The sequence below is a fragment of the Oncorhynchus mykiss genome, chromosome 24 (genome assembly GCF_057628025.1).
Source record: "Oncorhynchus mykiss isolate SJ-2025 chromosome 24, ASM5762802v1, whole genome shotgun sequence".
Lineage (NCBI taxonomy): Eukaryota > Metazoa > Chordata > Actinopteri > Salmoniformes > Salmonidae > Oncorhynchus > Oncorhynchus mykiss.
In genome coordinates, this window is record NC_143045.1 from 40,974,528 (window position 1) to 40,989,205 (window position 14,678).

The 14,678-nt window shown below is 46.7% G+C and overlaps 1 protein-coding gene across 1 annotated transcript in view; it reads right to left on the minus strand.

The window, feature by feature from the left end:
• LOC110513669 (small G protein signaling modulator 2) overlaps nt 1-14,678 on the minus strand; it is a 118,608-nt gene that overhangs the window by 9,149 nt on the left and 94,781 nt on the right. Inside the window, exons 16-20 of the mRNA XM_090218974.1 lie at nt 9,760-9,888; nt 9,394-9,570; nt 8,339-8,773; nt 1,048-1,172; nt 388-470 (exon numbers count right to left, since the gene is read on the minus strand). Of these exons, the coding sequence (XP_090075100.1) occupies nt 388-470; nt 1,048-1,172; nt 8,339-8,773; nt 9,394-9,570; nt 9,760-9,888 (949 nt within the window). The remainder of the gene's footprint in view (nt 1-387; nt 471-1,047; nt 1,173-8,338; nt 8,774-9,393; nt 9,571-9,759; nt 9,889-14,678) is intronic.

The following is a 14,678-nucleotide window of genomic DNA, read 5'->3' on the forward strand; positions in this document are numbered from 1 at the left end:
TACTCTGGGAGAGGGAGGAGGAGGAGGAGGGTGAGGCGAGGGTCAACACTCTGGGGGGGAACTGTACGTTTTCTGTATATTGTGACCAAGGTCTAGACACATACATTCCCCTTCACTCACTGATCACTGTGTAATGCAACGGCTAATGGGTAAAAGCTAATTGCAAATGGCTATAATTGCTAATGTATCATTACTAATTGCTAGCTAACAGCTAACGGCAAATGGCTAACAGGCTTCATAGGGCCCTGGTGCAGAGTATAGGGCCCCATTTGGGAGGCAGCCATGTTGACTGAGGTTCCATGTTGACTGAGGTTCCATGTTGACTGAGGTTCCATGTTGACTGAGGTTCCATGTTGACTGAGATTCCATGTTGACTGAGGTTCCTACCATCGTCCAGGATGACCATGAGAGGAGCCAGCAGGTCATACATCCCCTGGACATAACCCATCTCCAGATTGTCCCACACATAGCTGGGACAGGATGGGGAAACAAAAGGGGGGAAGAGGGGGGAAAGAAGAGGGGTAAGAGGGGGTAAAGAAGAGGGGTAAGAGGGGGGAAAGAAGAGGGGTAAGAGGGGGTAAAGAAGAGGGGTAAGAGGGGGGAAAGAAGAGGGTGGAGGAAGATTGGGGAAAAAGGGGGGAGGAAGAGGGGGAAGATGAGGGGGAAAGAAGAGGGGTAAGAGGGGGTAAAGAAGAGGGGTAAGAGGGGGGAAAGAAGAGGGGTAAGAGGGGGGAAAGAAGAGGGGTAAGAGGGGGGAAAGAAGAGGGGTAAGAGGGGGGGGTAAGAGGTGGAGGAAGAGGGGGGGAAAGAGGTGGAGGAAGAGGGGGGGAAAGAGGTGGAGGAAGAGGGGAGGAAGAGGGGGGGAAAGAGGTGGAGGAAGAGGGGGGGAAAGAGGTGGAGGAAGAGGGGGGGAAAGAGGTGGAGGAAGAGGGGAGGAAGAGGGGGAAAAGAAGAGGGAAACACAAAGAAGAGGCGGTGAAAAAGAGTGAAATAATGAGCGATCGAGTGAGCAGATAAAAGTGTGTGTGCGTGCATGTGTTTGTTTACCTGCACATGATGTTGCGTAGTTTCTCCAGGTTAGCGGTCGTAAAGTAGCAGTAGTTACGGTCACAGCGTTGAACATCTTTATTTATCCTGTGGAGGTTCAGAGCCACTGTGTCCAACAGCTCAATCTGCACACACACACATACACACACACACACGCTTCAATTTGATCTGTTTCAGTTCACATAAAGAGTAAATATCAATGCAGTAAAATTGCCTTCAGAACAGTACCCAGAACAGTACTCAGAACAGTACCCAGAACAGTACTCAGAACAGTACCCAGAACAGTACTCAGAACAGTACTCAGAACAGTACTCAGAACAGTACTCAGAACAGTACCCAGAGCAGTACCCAGAACAGCATCCAGAACAGTACCCAGAACAGTACTCAGAACAGTACTCAGAACAGTACTCAGAACAGTACTCAGAACAGTAATCAGAACCACATCCAGAACAGTACTCAGAACAGTACTCAGAAGAGTACCCAGAACAGCATCCAGAACAGCATCCAGAACAGTACTCAGAACAGTATCCAGAACAGCATCCAGAACAGCATCCAGAACAGTATTGAGAACAGTACCCAGAACAGTACTCAGAAGAGTACACAGAACAGTACTCAAAACAGTACTCAGAACAGTATCAAGAACAGTACTCAGAACAGTACTCAGAACAGTACTCAGAACAGTACCCAGAACAGTACTCAGAACAGTACTCAGAACAGTATCAAGAACAGTATCAAGAACAGTACTCAGAACCACATCCAGAACAGTACTCAGAACAGTACTCAGAACAGTACCCAGAACAGCATCCAGAACAGCATCCAGAACAGTACTCAGAACAGTATCCAGAACAGCATCCAGAACAGCATCCAGAACAGTATTGAGAACAGTACCCAGAACAGTACTCAGAACAGTACTCAGAACAATACCCAGAACAGTACTCAGAACAGTACCCAGAACAGTACTCAGAACAGTATCAAGAACAGTACTCAGAACAGTACTCAGAACAGTACTCAGAACCGCATCCAGAACAGTACTCAGAACAGTACCCAGAATAGTACTCAGAACAGCATCCAGAACAGTACTCAGAACAGTACCCCGAAAAGTACCCAGAACAGTACCCAGAACAGCATCCAGAACAGCATCCAGAACAGTACTCAGAACAGTACCCAGAACAGTACTCAGAACAGTACTCAGAACAGTACCCAGAATAGTACTCAGAACAGCATCCAGAACAGTACTCAGAACAGTACCCAGAAAAGTACCCAGAACAGTACCCAGAACAGCATCCAGAACAGCATCCAGAACAGTACTCAGAACAGTACCCAGAACAGCATCCAGAACAGTACCCAGAACAGTATCCAGAACCACATCCAGAACAGTACTCAGAACAGTACTCAAAACAGTACCCAGAACAGCATCCAGAACAGCATCCAGAACAGTACTCAGAACAGTATCCAGAACAGCATCCAGAACAGCATCCAGAACAGTATTGAGAACAGTACTCAGAACAGTACTCAGAACAGTACCCAGAACAGTACTCAGAACAGTACTCAGAACAGTACCCAGAACAGTACCCAGAACAGTACTCAGAACAGTACCCAGAACAGTACTCAGAACAGTATCAAGAACAGTACTCAGAACAGTACTCAGAACAGTACCCAGAACAGTACTCAGAACAGTACTCAGAACAGTATCAAGAACAGTATCAAGAACAGTACTCAGAACAGTACTCAGAACAGTACTCAGAACAGCATCCAGAACAGTACTCAGAACAGTATCCAGAACAGCATCCAGAACAGCATCCAGAACAGTATTGAGAACAGTACCCAGAACAGTACTCAGAACAGTACCCAGAACAGTACTCAGAACAGTATCCAGAACAGCATCCAGAACAGTATTGAGAACAGTACCCAGAACAGTACTCAGAACAGTACTCAGAACAGTACTCAGAACAGTACTCAGAACAGTACCCAGAACAGTACTCAGAACAGTATCCAGAACAGCATCCAGAACAGCATCCAGAACAGTATTGAGAACAGTACCCAGAACAGTACTCAGAACAGTACTCAGAACAGTACCCAGAACAGTACTCAGAACAGTATCAAGAACAGTACTCAGAACAGTACTCAGAACAGCATCCAGAACAGTACTCAGAACAGTACCCAGAAAAGTACCCAGAACAGTACCCAGAACCGCATCCAGAACAGCATCCAGAACAGTACTCAGAACAGTACCCAGAACAGTACTCAGAACAGTACTCAGAACAGTACTCAGAACAGTACCCAGAACAGTACTCAGAACAGTATCCAGAACAGCATCCAGAACAGCATCCAGAACAGTAATCGGAACCGCATCCAGAACAGTACTCAGAACAGTACTCAGAACAGTACCCAGAACAGCATCCAGAACAGCATCCAGAACAGTACTCAGAACAGTATCCAGAACAGCATCCAGAACAGTATTGAGAACAGTACCCAGAACAGTACTCAGAACAGTACTCAGAACAGTACTCAGAACAGTACCCAGAACAGTACTCAGAACAGTACCCAGAACAGTACTCAGAACAGTATCAAGAACAGTACTCAGAACAGTACTCAGAACAGTATCCAGAACAGTACTCAGAACAGTACCCAGAAAAGTACCCAGAACAGTACCCAGAACAGCATCCAGAACAGCATCCAGAACAGTACTCAGAACAGTACCCAGAACAGTACTCAGAACAGTACTCAGAACAGTACCCAGAACAGCATCCAGAACAGCACCCAGAACCGCATCCAGAACAGCATCCAGAACAGTACTCAGAACAGTACTCAGAACAGTATCCAGAACAGCATCCAGAACAGTATCCAGAACAGTACCCAGAACAGTACTCAGAACAGTACTCAGAACAGTACCCAGAACAGTACCCAGAACAGTACTCAGAACAGTACCCAGAACAGTACTCAGAACAGTATCAAGAACAGTACTCAGAACAGTACTCAGAACAGTACCCAGAACAGTACTCAGAACAGTATCAAGAACAGTACTCAGAACAGTACTCAGAACAGCATCCAGAACAGTACTCAGAACAGTACCCAGAAAAGTACCCAGAACAGTACCCAGAACCGCATCCAGAACAGCATCCAGAACAGTACTCAGAACAGTACCCAGAACAGTACTCAGAACAGTACTCAGAACAGTACTCAGAACAGTACCCAGAACAGTACTCAGAACAGTATCCAGAACAGCATCCAGAACAGCATCCAGAACAGTAATCGGAACCGCATCCAGAACAGTACTCAGAACAGTACTCAGAACAGTACCCAGAACAGCATCCAGAACAGCATCCAGAACAGTACTCAGAACAGTATCCAGAACAGCATCCAGAACAGTATTGAGAACAGTACCCAGAACAGTACTCAGAACAGTACTCAGAACAGTACTCAGAACAGTACTCAGAACAGTACCCAGAACAGTACTCAGAACAGTACCCAGAACAGTACTCAGAACAGTATCAAGAACAGTACTCAGAACAGTACTCAGAACAGTATCCAGAACAGTACTCAGAACAGTACCCAGAAAAGTACCCAGAACAGTACCCAGAACAGCATCCAGAACAGCATCCAGAACAGTACTCAGAACAGTACCCAGAACAGTACTCAGAACAGTACTCAGAACAGTACCCAGAACAGCATCCAGAACAGCACCCAGAACCGCATCCAGAACAGCATCCAGAACAGTACTCAGAACAGTACTCAGAACAGTATCCAGAACAGCATCCAGAACAGTATCCAGAACAGTACCCAGAACAGTACTCAGAACAGTACTCAGAACAGTACCCAGAACAGTACCCAGAACAGTACTCAGAACAGTACCCAGAACAGTACTCAGAACAGTATCAAGAACAGTACTCAGAACAGTACTCAGAACAGTACCCAGAACAGTACTCAGAACAGTACTCAGAACAGTATCAAGAACAGTATCAAGAACAGTACTCAGAACAGTACTCAGAACAGTATTCAGAACAGCATCCAGAACAGTACTCAGAACAGTATCCAGAACAGCATCCAGAACAGCATCCAGAACAGTATTGAGAACAGTACCCAGAACAGTACTCAGAACAGTACCCAGAACAGTACTCAGAACAGTATCCAGAACAGCATCCAGAACAGTATTGAGAACAGTACCCAGAACAGTACTCAGAACAGTACTCAGAACAGTACTCAGAACAGTACCCAGAACAGTACTCAGAACAGTATCCAGAACAGCATCCAGAACAGCATCCAGAACAGTATTGAGAACAGTACCCAGAACAGTACTCAGAACAGTACTCAGAACAGTACTCAGAACAGTACCCAGAACAGTACTCAGAACAGTATCAAGAACAGTACTCAGAACAGTACTCAGAACAGCATCCAGAACAGTACTCAGAACAGTACCCAGAAAAGTACCCAGAACAGTACCCAGAACAGCATCCAGAACAGCATCCAGAACAGTACTCAGAACAGTACCCAGAACAGTACTCAGAACAGTACTCAGAACAGTACTCAGAACAGTACCCAGAACAGTACTCAGAACAGTATCCAGAACAGCATCCAGAACAGCATCCAGAACAGTAATCGGAACCGCATCCAGAACAGTACTCAGAACAGTACTCAGAACAGTACCCAGAACAGCATCCAGAACAGCATCCAGAACAGTACTCAGAACAGTATCCAGAACAGCATCCAGAACAGTATTGAGAACAGTACCCAGAACAGTACTCAGAACAGTACTCAGAGCAGTACTCAGAACAGTACTCAGAACAGTACCCAGAACAGTACTCAGAACAGTACCCAGAACAGTACTCAGAACAGTATCAAGAACAGTACTCAGAACAGTACTCAGAACAGCATCCAGAACAGTACTCAGAACAGTACCCAGAAAAGTACCCAGAACAGTACCCAGAACAGCATCCAGAACAGCATCCAGAACAGTACTCAGAACAGTACCCAGAACAGTACTCAGAACAGTACTCAGAACAGTACCCAGAACAGTACCCAGAACAGCATCCAGAACAGCACCCAGAACAGTACTCAGAACAGTACTCAGAACAGTACCCAGAACAGTACCCAGAACAGTACTCAGAACAGTACCCAGAACAGTACTCAGAACAGTACCCAGAACAGTACTCAGAACAGTACCCAGAACAGTACCCATAACAGTACTCAGAACAGTACTCAGAACAGTACTCAGAACAGTACTCAGAACAGTACCCAGAACAGTACTCAGAAGAGTACACAGAACAGTACACAGAACAGTACTCAGAACAGTACCCAGAACAGTACTCAGAACAGTACCCAGAACAGTACTCAGAACAGTACTCAGAACAGTACCCAGAACAGTACTCAGAACAGTACCCAGAACAGTACTCAGAACAGTACCCAGAACAGTACTCAGAACAGTACTCAGAACAGTTCTCAGAACAGTACTCAGAACAGTACTCAGAACAGTACCCAGAACAGTACCCAGAACAGTACTCAGAACAGTACTCAGAACAGTACTCAGACCAGTACCCAGAACAGCATCCAGAACAGTACCCAGAACAGCATCCAGAACAGTACTCAGAACAGCATCCAGAACAGTACCCAGAACAGTACCCAGAACAGTACTCAGAACAGTACTCAGAACAGTACTCAGAACAGTACCCAGAACAGTACCCAGAACAGTACCCAGAACAGTACTCAGAACAGCATCCAGAACAGTACTCAGAACAGTACTCAGAACAGTACTCAGAACAGTACCCAGAACAGTACCCAGAACAGTACCCAGAACAGTACTCAGAACAGTACTCAGAACAGTACTCAGAACAGTACCCAGAACAGTACTCAGAACAGTATCCAGAACAGCATCCAGAACAGCATCCAGAACAGTAATCGGAACCGCATCCAGAACAGTACTCAGAACAGTACTCAGAACAGTACCCAGAACAGCATCCAGAACAGCATCCAGAACAGTACTCAGAACAGTATCCAGAACAGCATCCAGAACAGTATTGAGAACAGTACCCAGAACAGTACTCAGAACAGTACTCAGAGCAGTACTCAGAACAGTACTCAGAACAGTACCCAGAACAGTACTCAGAACAGTACCCAGAACAGTACTCAGAACAGTATCAAGAACAGTACTCAGAACAGTACTCAGAACAGCATCCAGAACAGTACTCAGAACAGTACCCAGAAAAGTACCCAGAACAGTACCCAGAACAGCATCCAGAACAGCATCCAGAACAGTACTCAGAACAGTACCCAGAACAGTACTCAGAACAGTACTCAGAACAGTACCCAGAACAGTACCCAGAACAGCATCCAGAACAGCACCCAGAACAGTACTCAGAACAGTACTCAGAACAGTACCCAGAACAGTACCCAGAACAGTACTCAGAACAGTACCCAGAACAGTACTCAGAACAGTACCCAGAACAGTACTCAGAACAGTACCCAGAACAGTACCCATAACAGTACTCAGAACAGTACTCAGAACAGTACTCAGAACAGTACTCAGAACAGTACCCAGAACAGTACTCAGAAGAGTACACAGAACAGTACACAGAACAGTACTCAGAACAGTACCCAGAACAGTACTCAGAACAGTACCCAGAACAGTACTCAGAACAGTACTCAGAACAGTACCCAGAACAGTACTCAGAACAGTACCCAGAACAGTACTCAGAACAGTACCCAGAACAGTACTCAGAACAGTACTCAGAACAGTTCTCAGAACAGTACTCAGAACAGTACTCAGAACAGTACCCAGAACAGTACCCAGAACAGTACTCAGAACAGTACTCAGAACAGTACTCAGACCAGTACCCAGAACAGCATCCAGAACAGTACCCAGAACAGCATCCAGAACAGTACTCAGAACAGCATCCAGAACAGTACCCAGAACAGTACCCAGAACAGTACTCAGAACAGTACTCAGAACAGTACTCAGAACAGTACCCAGAACAGTACCCAGAACAGTACCCAGAACAGTACTCAGAACAGCATCCAGAACAGTACTCAGAACAGTACTCAGAACAGTACCCAGAACAGTACTCAGAACAGTACTCGGAACAGTACCCAGAACAGTACTCATAACAGTACTCAGAACAGTACCCAGAACAGTACTCAGAACAGTACTCAGAACAGTACTCAGAACAGTACTCAGAACAGTACTGATCTATGTGTTTTGATATGCAATTCAATGATGCTCCCTGTGAGTGCAGGGAGTCTTTATTGAGTATCTGTCGCTGTGTGTGTGTGTGTGTGTGTGTGTGTGTCCAGTACTTACCGTATAGGAGGAGAGTGAAGGCATCCCCTCTGCTCCTCCATTCTCATTGGTCATCAACTTATCCAGCTGACTGCACAGCATCTCCTCACTCAACCAATCCTGTCGCCCCTTCTCCTCCGTCACACTGTACGAGTGTGGCCGAGCCTCCTCCCCTGCTCCCCCCTCCTCCCCTGCTCCCCCCTTCTCCTCCGTGCTCTGTCCATCGTTGATAGAGGAGAGAATCTGAGAGTGCCCGGAGGTGACAGAGTAGTTCCGGGAGGATGGAAGGCCGGAGTCAGGGGAGTCAAACTCCACTAGGGGACGCTCATCAGGAGCTAGTGCCCCACTGACTGTGGGGAGAATCACTGTGGAGTGGCCGGGGGTGTCTCTCCCTCCCCCTCCTGGGGTTTCCTGCCCCCCCGCCCCTGCGTCGGGCTCATCCACTGAGATGAACACCTGGCAGGAGGGAGGAGGGAGGAGAAAGCAGGAGGGTTGGGGAGGACAGAGAAGGGCGGAGGAGGAGGGAGGAAGGGGGAGGAGGGAGGAAAAGGAGGGAGAAGGCAGGAGGCTTGAGGAGGACGGAGAAGGGGGGAGGAGGAGGGAGGAAGGGGAGAGCATGCAGAAGGCTTGAGGAGGACGGAGAAAGGGGGAGGAGGGAGGATAAGGGGGGAGAAGGCAGGAGGATGAAGAAGGGGGGAGGAGGAGGGAGAAGGCAGGAGGATTGAGGAGGACGGAGAAAGGGCGAGGAGGGAGGATAAGGGGGGAGAAGGCAGGAGGATGAAGAAGGGGGGAGGAGGAGGGAGAAGGCAGGAGGATTGAGGAGGACGGAGATGGGGGGAGGAGGGGGGAGGAGGGGTAGTAGAGATGTTGGGGGTTTTATAAACAGCTAAAAAAAAACAGGAAAACTACCCTTTCTAGTTATGTGTAATGTTTGCACGTGTTTTTATAATGATTTAAAAAATGTACTTTATTCAACCAATCAACCAACCAATCAATCAATCAATCAACCAATTAATCAATCAATTAACCAATCAACCAATCAATCAACCAACCAATTAATCAACCAACCAACCCACCTCATTGCAGAGAGTGGAGTCTCTGTGTCTGAGGGCGTGGCTCTCTATGCTGCTTCCTGAAGACAGATTAGCAAAGATGGCCGACTGCATCTCTTTCTCTCTCTGCTTGACGATCACCTCGCAGGCCTTCCACTCCTTCATCACCTGCTGGTACCGTGCACCGATCCTCTCATCGATCTACAGACCAACACGGTATGACAAGATGTTTATTATAAATATATTTATGACATTTGGAAACTGAGAGGGGGTTACAGTAAAAGACAGGAAGGAAGAGGTGGAAACAGCTCTTGAACCCCGTCTCTGGTGGGGTACATGTGGCCAGATCTTAAAACACAGAGACAGAGAGACATACGTATTGTTAGCTACCTGGCTCATGTCCTTCTTGCCCATGCCAAACTTGTAGTGACCCAGCAGGAAGGGCCAGACTTCCTTCCTGATGTCATGCTGTACACCTCCGTAATACACCAGCCACAACAACTCCAACTCCTTATAGTTCTAGAGAAAGAGAGACAATAAATTGTATTTTACCTTTATTTAACCAGATAGGCTAGTTGAGAACAAGTTCTCATTTACAACTGTGACCTGGCCAAGATAAAGCAAAGCAGTTCGACACAATACAACAACACAGAGTTACACATGGAGTAAAACAAACATACAGTCAATAATAAAGTAGAAAAATAAGTCTATATACGATGTGAGCAAATGAGGTGAGATAAGGGAGGTAAAGGCCATGGTGGCGTAGTAAATACAATATAGCAAGTAAAAAACTAGAATGGTTGATTTGCAGTGGAAGAATGTGCAAAGTGGAAATAAAAATAATGGGGAGCAAAATAAATAAATAAATACAGTAGGGGAAGAGGTAGTTGTTTGGGCTAAATTATAGATGGGCTATGTACAGGTGCAGTAATTTGTGAGCTGCTCTGACAACTGAACTCAATCAGAGAAGTAGTTGGTGAACCAGGCGAGGCAATTACTTGAGAAACCAAGGCTATCGAGTCTGCCGATGAGGATGTGGTGGTTGACAGAGTCGAAAGCCTTTGCCAGGTCAATGAATACGGCTGCACAGTAATGTTTCTTATCGGTGGCGGTTAAGATATCGTTTAGGACCTTGAGCGTGGCTGAGGTGCACCCATGACCAGCTCGGAAACCAGATTGCATAGAGGAGAAGGTGCGGTGGGATTTGAAATGGTCGGTAATCTGTTTGTTGACTTGGCTTTTGAAGACTTTAGAAAGGCATGGTAGGATGGATATAGGTCTGTAGCAGTTTGGGTCTAGAGTGTCCCCCCTTTTGAAGAGGGGGATGACCGCAGCTGCTTTCCAATCTTTGGGAATCTCAGACGACACGAAAGAGGTTGAACAGGCTAGTAATAGGGGTGGCAACAATTTTTGGCAGATAATTTTAGAAAGAGAGGGTCCAGATTGTCTAGCCCGGCTGATTTGTAGGGTCCAGATTTTGCAGCTCTTTCAGAACATCAGCTGACTGGATTTGGGAGAAGGAGAAATGGGGAAGGCTTGGGTGAGTTGCTGTGGGGGGTGCAGTGCTGTTGACCGGGGTAGGGGTAGCCAGGTGGAAAGCATGGCCAGCCGTAGAAAAATGCTTATTGAAATTCTCAATTATGGTGGATTTATCAGTGGTGACAGTGTTTCCTATCTTCAGTGCAGTGGGCAGCTGGGAGGAGGTGTTCTTATTCTCCATGGACTTTACAGTGTCCCAGAACTTTTTTGAGTTTGTGTTGCAGGAAGCAAATTTCCGCTTGAAAAAGCTAGGCTTGGCTTTTCTAACTGCCTGTGTATAATGGTTTCTAACTTCCCTGAAAAGTTGCATATCACGGGGGCTGTTCGATGCTAATGCAGAACGCCATAGAATGTTTTTGTGCTAGTTAAGGGCAGTCAGGTCTGGAGAGAATCAAGAGCTATATTTGTTCCTGGTTCAAAATTTCTTGAATGGGGCATGTTTATTTAAGATGGTTAGGAAGGCATTTAAAACAAAATAACCAGGCATCTTCTACTGACGGGATGAGGTCAATATCCATCCAGGATACCCGGGCCAGGTCAATTAGAAAGAGCTGATTGCTGAAGTGTTTCAGGGAGAGTTTGACAGTGATGAGTGGAGGTAGTTTGACCGCTGACCCATTACGGATGGGTCAGCGAGGCAATGAGGCAATGATCACTGAGATCTTGGTTGAAAACAGCAGAGGTGTATTTAGAGGGCAAGTTGGTCAGGATGATATCTATGAGGGTGCCCGTGTTAAAGGCTTTGGGGTGGTACCTGGTAGGTTCATTGATCATTTGTGTGAGATTGAGGGCATCAAGCTTAGATTGTAGGATGGCTGGGGTGTTAAGGATGTTCCAGTTTAGGTCACTTAGCAGCACGAGCTCTGAAGATAGATGGGGGGCAATCAGTTCACATATGGTGTCCAGAGCACAGCTGGGGACAGAGGGTGGTCTATAGCAGGTGGCAACAGTGAGAGACGTTTTTAGAGAGGTGGAAGTTCAAATTGTTTGGGTACAGACCTGGATAGTAGGACAGAACTCTGCAGGCTATCTCTGCAGTAGATGGCAACCCCGCCCCCTTTGGCCGTTCTATCTTGTCTGAAAATGTTATAGTTAGGGATGGAGATTTCATAGTTTTTGGTGGTCTTCCTAAGCCAGGATTCAGACTCGGCTAGAACATCCGGGTTGGCAGAGTGTGCTAAAGCAGTGAATAAAACAAACTTAGGGAGGAGGCTTCTAATGTTAACATGCATGAAACCAAAGTTATTATGGTTACAGAAGTCATCAAAAGAGAGCGCCTGGGGGATAGGAGTGGCGCTAGGAACTGCAGGGCCTGGATTCACATCTACATCACCAGAGGAACAGAGGAGGAGTGGGATAAGGGTACGGCTAAAAGCTATGAGACAGAACAGTAGAGAGAGAGACCAAGACAATGATTCAGATCAGTAAAGCTGGCATGAACAGCTCAAATAAGCAAAGAGAAACGACAGTCCATCATTAATTTAAGACAAGGTCAGTCAATCCGGAAAATTTCAATAACTTTTAAAGTTTCCTCAAGTGCAGTTGCAAACACCATCAAGCGCTATGGTGAAACTGGCTCTCAAATTCATTAGAGTTAACTGCACCTCCGATTGCAGCCCAAATAAAAGCTTCACAGAGATTAAATAACAGACACATCTCAACATCAACTGTTCAGAGGAGACTGCGTGAATCAGGCCTTCATGGTTGAATTGCAGCAAAGAAATCACTACTAAAGGACACCAATAAGAAGAAGAGACTAGCTTGGGCCAAGAAACACGAGCAATGGACATTAGACCGGTGGAAATCTGTCCTTTGGTCTGATGATCTGGTCTGATGATGAGTCCAAATTTGAGATTTTTGATTCCAACCGCCGTGTCTTTGTGAGACACAGTGTGGGTGAACGGATGATCTCCGAATGTGTGGTTTCCACCGTGAAGCATGGAGGAGGTGTGAGGGTGCTTTGCTGGTGACACTGTCAGTGATTTATTTAGAATTCAAGGCACACTTAACCAGCATGGCTACCACAGTATTCTGCAGCGATACGCCATCCCATCTGGTTTACGCTTAGTGGGACTATCACTTGTTTTTCAACAGGACAATAACAAGGCTAATCTAAAAACAAGGCTCCCTAAATTGTACCAGCATATCGATTGCGCAACCCGGGTTGGCAAAACCCTGGATCATTGTTATTCTAACTTCCGTGACGCATATAAAGCCCTCCCCCGCCCCCCTTCCGGAAAAGCTGACCACGACTCCATTTTGTTGCTCAAAGCCTATAGACAGAAACTAAAACAGGAAGCACCCGTGCTCGGGTCTGTTCAACGCTGGTCCGACCAATAGAATTCCACGCTTCAAGATTGCTTTGATCACGTGGACTGGGATATGTTCCACATAGCGTCGAACAACAACATTGATGAATATGCTTCGGTGAGCGAGTTTATTAGCAAGTGCATCGGTGATGTTGTACCCACAGCGTCTATTAAAACATTCCCCAACCAGAAACCGTGGATTGATGGCAGCATTCGCGCAAAACTGAAAGCGCGAACCACTGCTTTTAAACCAGGGCAAGGTGACATGACCGAATACAAACAGTGTAGCTATTCCCTCCGCAAGGCAATCAAACAAGCTAAGCGTCAGTATAGAGACAAAGTAAAGTCGCAATTCAACGGCTCAGACAAGAGAGGAATGTAGCAGGGTCTACAGTCAATCACAGACTACAAAAGAAAAACCAGCCCCGTCGCGGACCACGATGCCTTGCTCCCAGACAAATTAAACTTCTTTGCTCGCTTTGAGGACAATACAGTGGCACTGATACGGCCCGCTACCAAAACCTGCGGGCTCTCCTTCACTGCAGCCAACGTGAGTAAAACATTTAAACGTGTTAACCCTCGCAAGGCTGCAGGCCCAGACGGCATCCCCAGCCGCGTCCTCAGAGCATGCGCAGACCAGCTGGCTGGTGTGTTTACGGACATATTCAATCAATCCTTATCCCAGTCTGCTGTTCCCACATGCTTCAAGAGGGCCAACATTGTTTCCGTGCCCACGAAAGCTAAGGTAACTGAGCTAAATGACTACCGCCTCGTAGCACTCACTTCTGTCATCATGAAGTGCTTTGAGAGACTAGTCAAGGACCATATCACCTCCAGCCTAGACCCACTCCAATTCGCATACCGCCCCAACAGATCCACAGATGACGTAATCTCAATCGCACTCCACACTGCCCTTTCTCACCTGGACAAAAGGAACACCTATGTGAGAATGCGGTTCCTTGACTACAGCTCAGAGTTAAACACCATAGTGCCCACAAAGCTCATCACTAAGCTAAGGACTCTGGGACTAAACACCTCCCTATGCAACTGGATCCTGGATGTCTCTCACAGCTACCCCCAAACCTCTCCTGTCTCTCATAGCTTCCCCCAACCCTCTCATATCTCTCATAGCTACCCCCAACCTCATGTCTTTCTCGTATCTCTCACAGCTACCCCCAACCCCCTCCGATCTCTCATAGCTACTACCCCAACCTTCTCATGTCTCTCATAGCTACCCCCAACCCTCTCGTGTCTCTCATAGCTAATCCCAACCCTCTCCTGTCTCTCATAGCTACCCCCAACCCTCTCATATCTCTCATAGCTACAACCAACCCTCTCGTGTCTCTCATAGCTACCTCCAACCTTCTCGTGTCTCTCATAGCTACCCCCAATTCTCTCATATCTCTCATAGCTACCTCCAACCTTCTCGTGTATCTCATAGCTACCCCCAACCCTCTCATG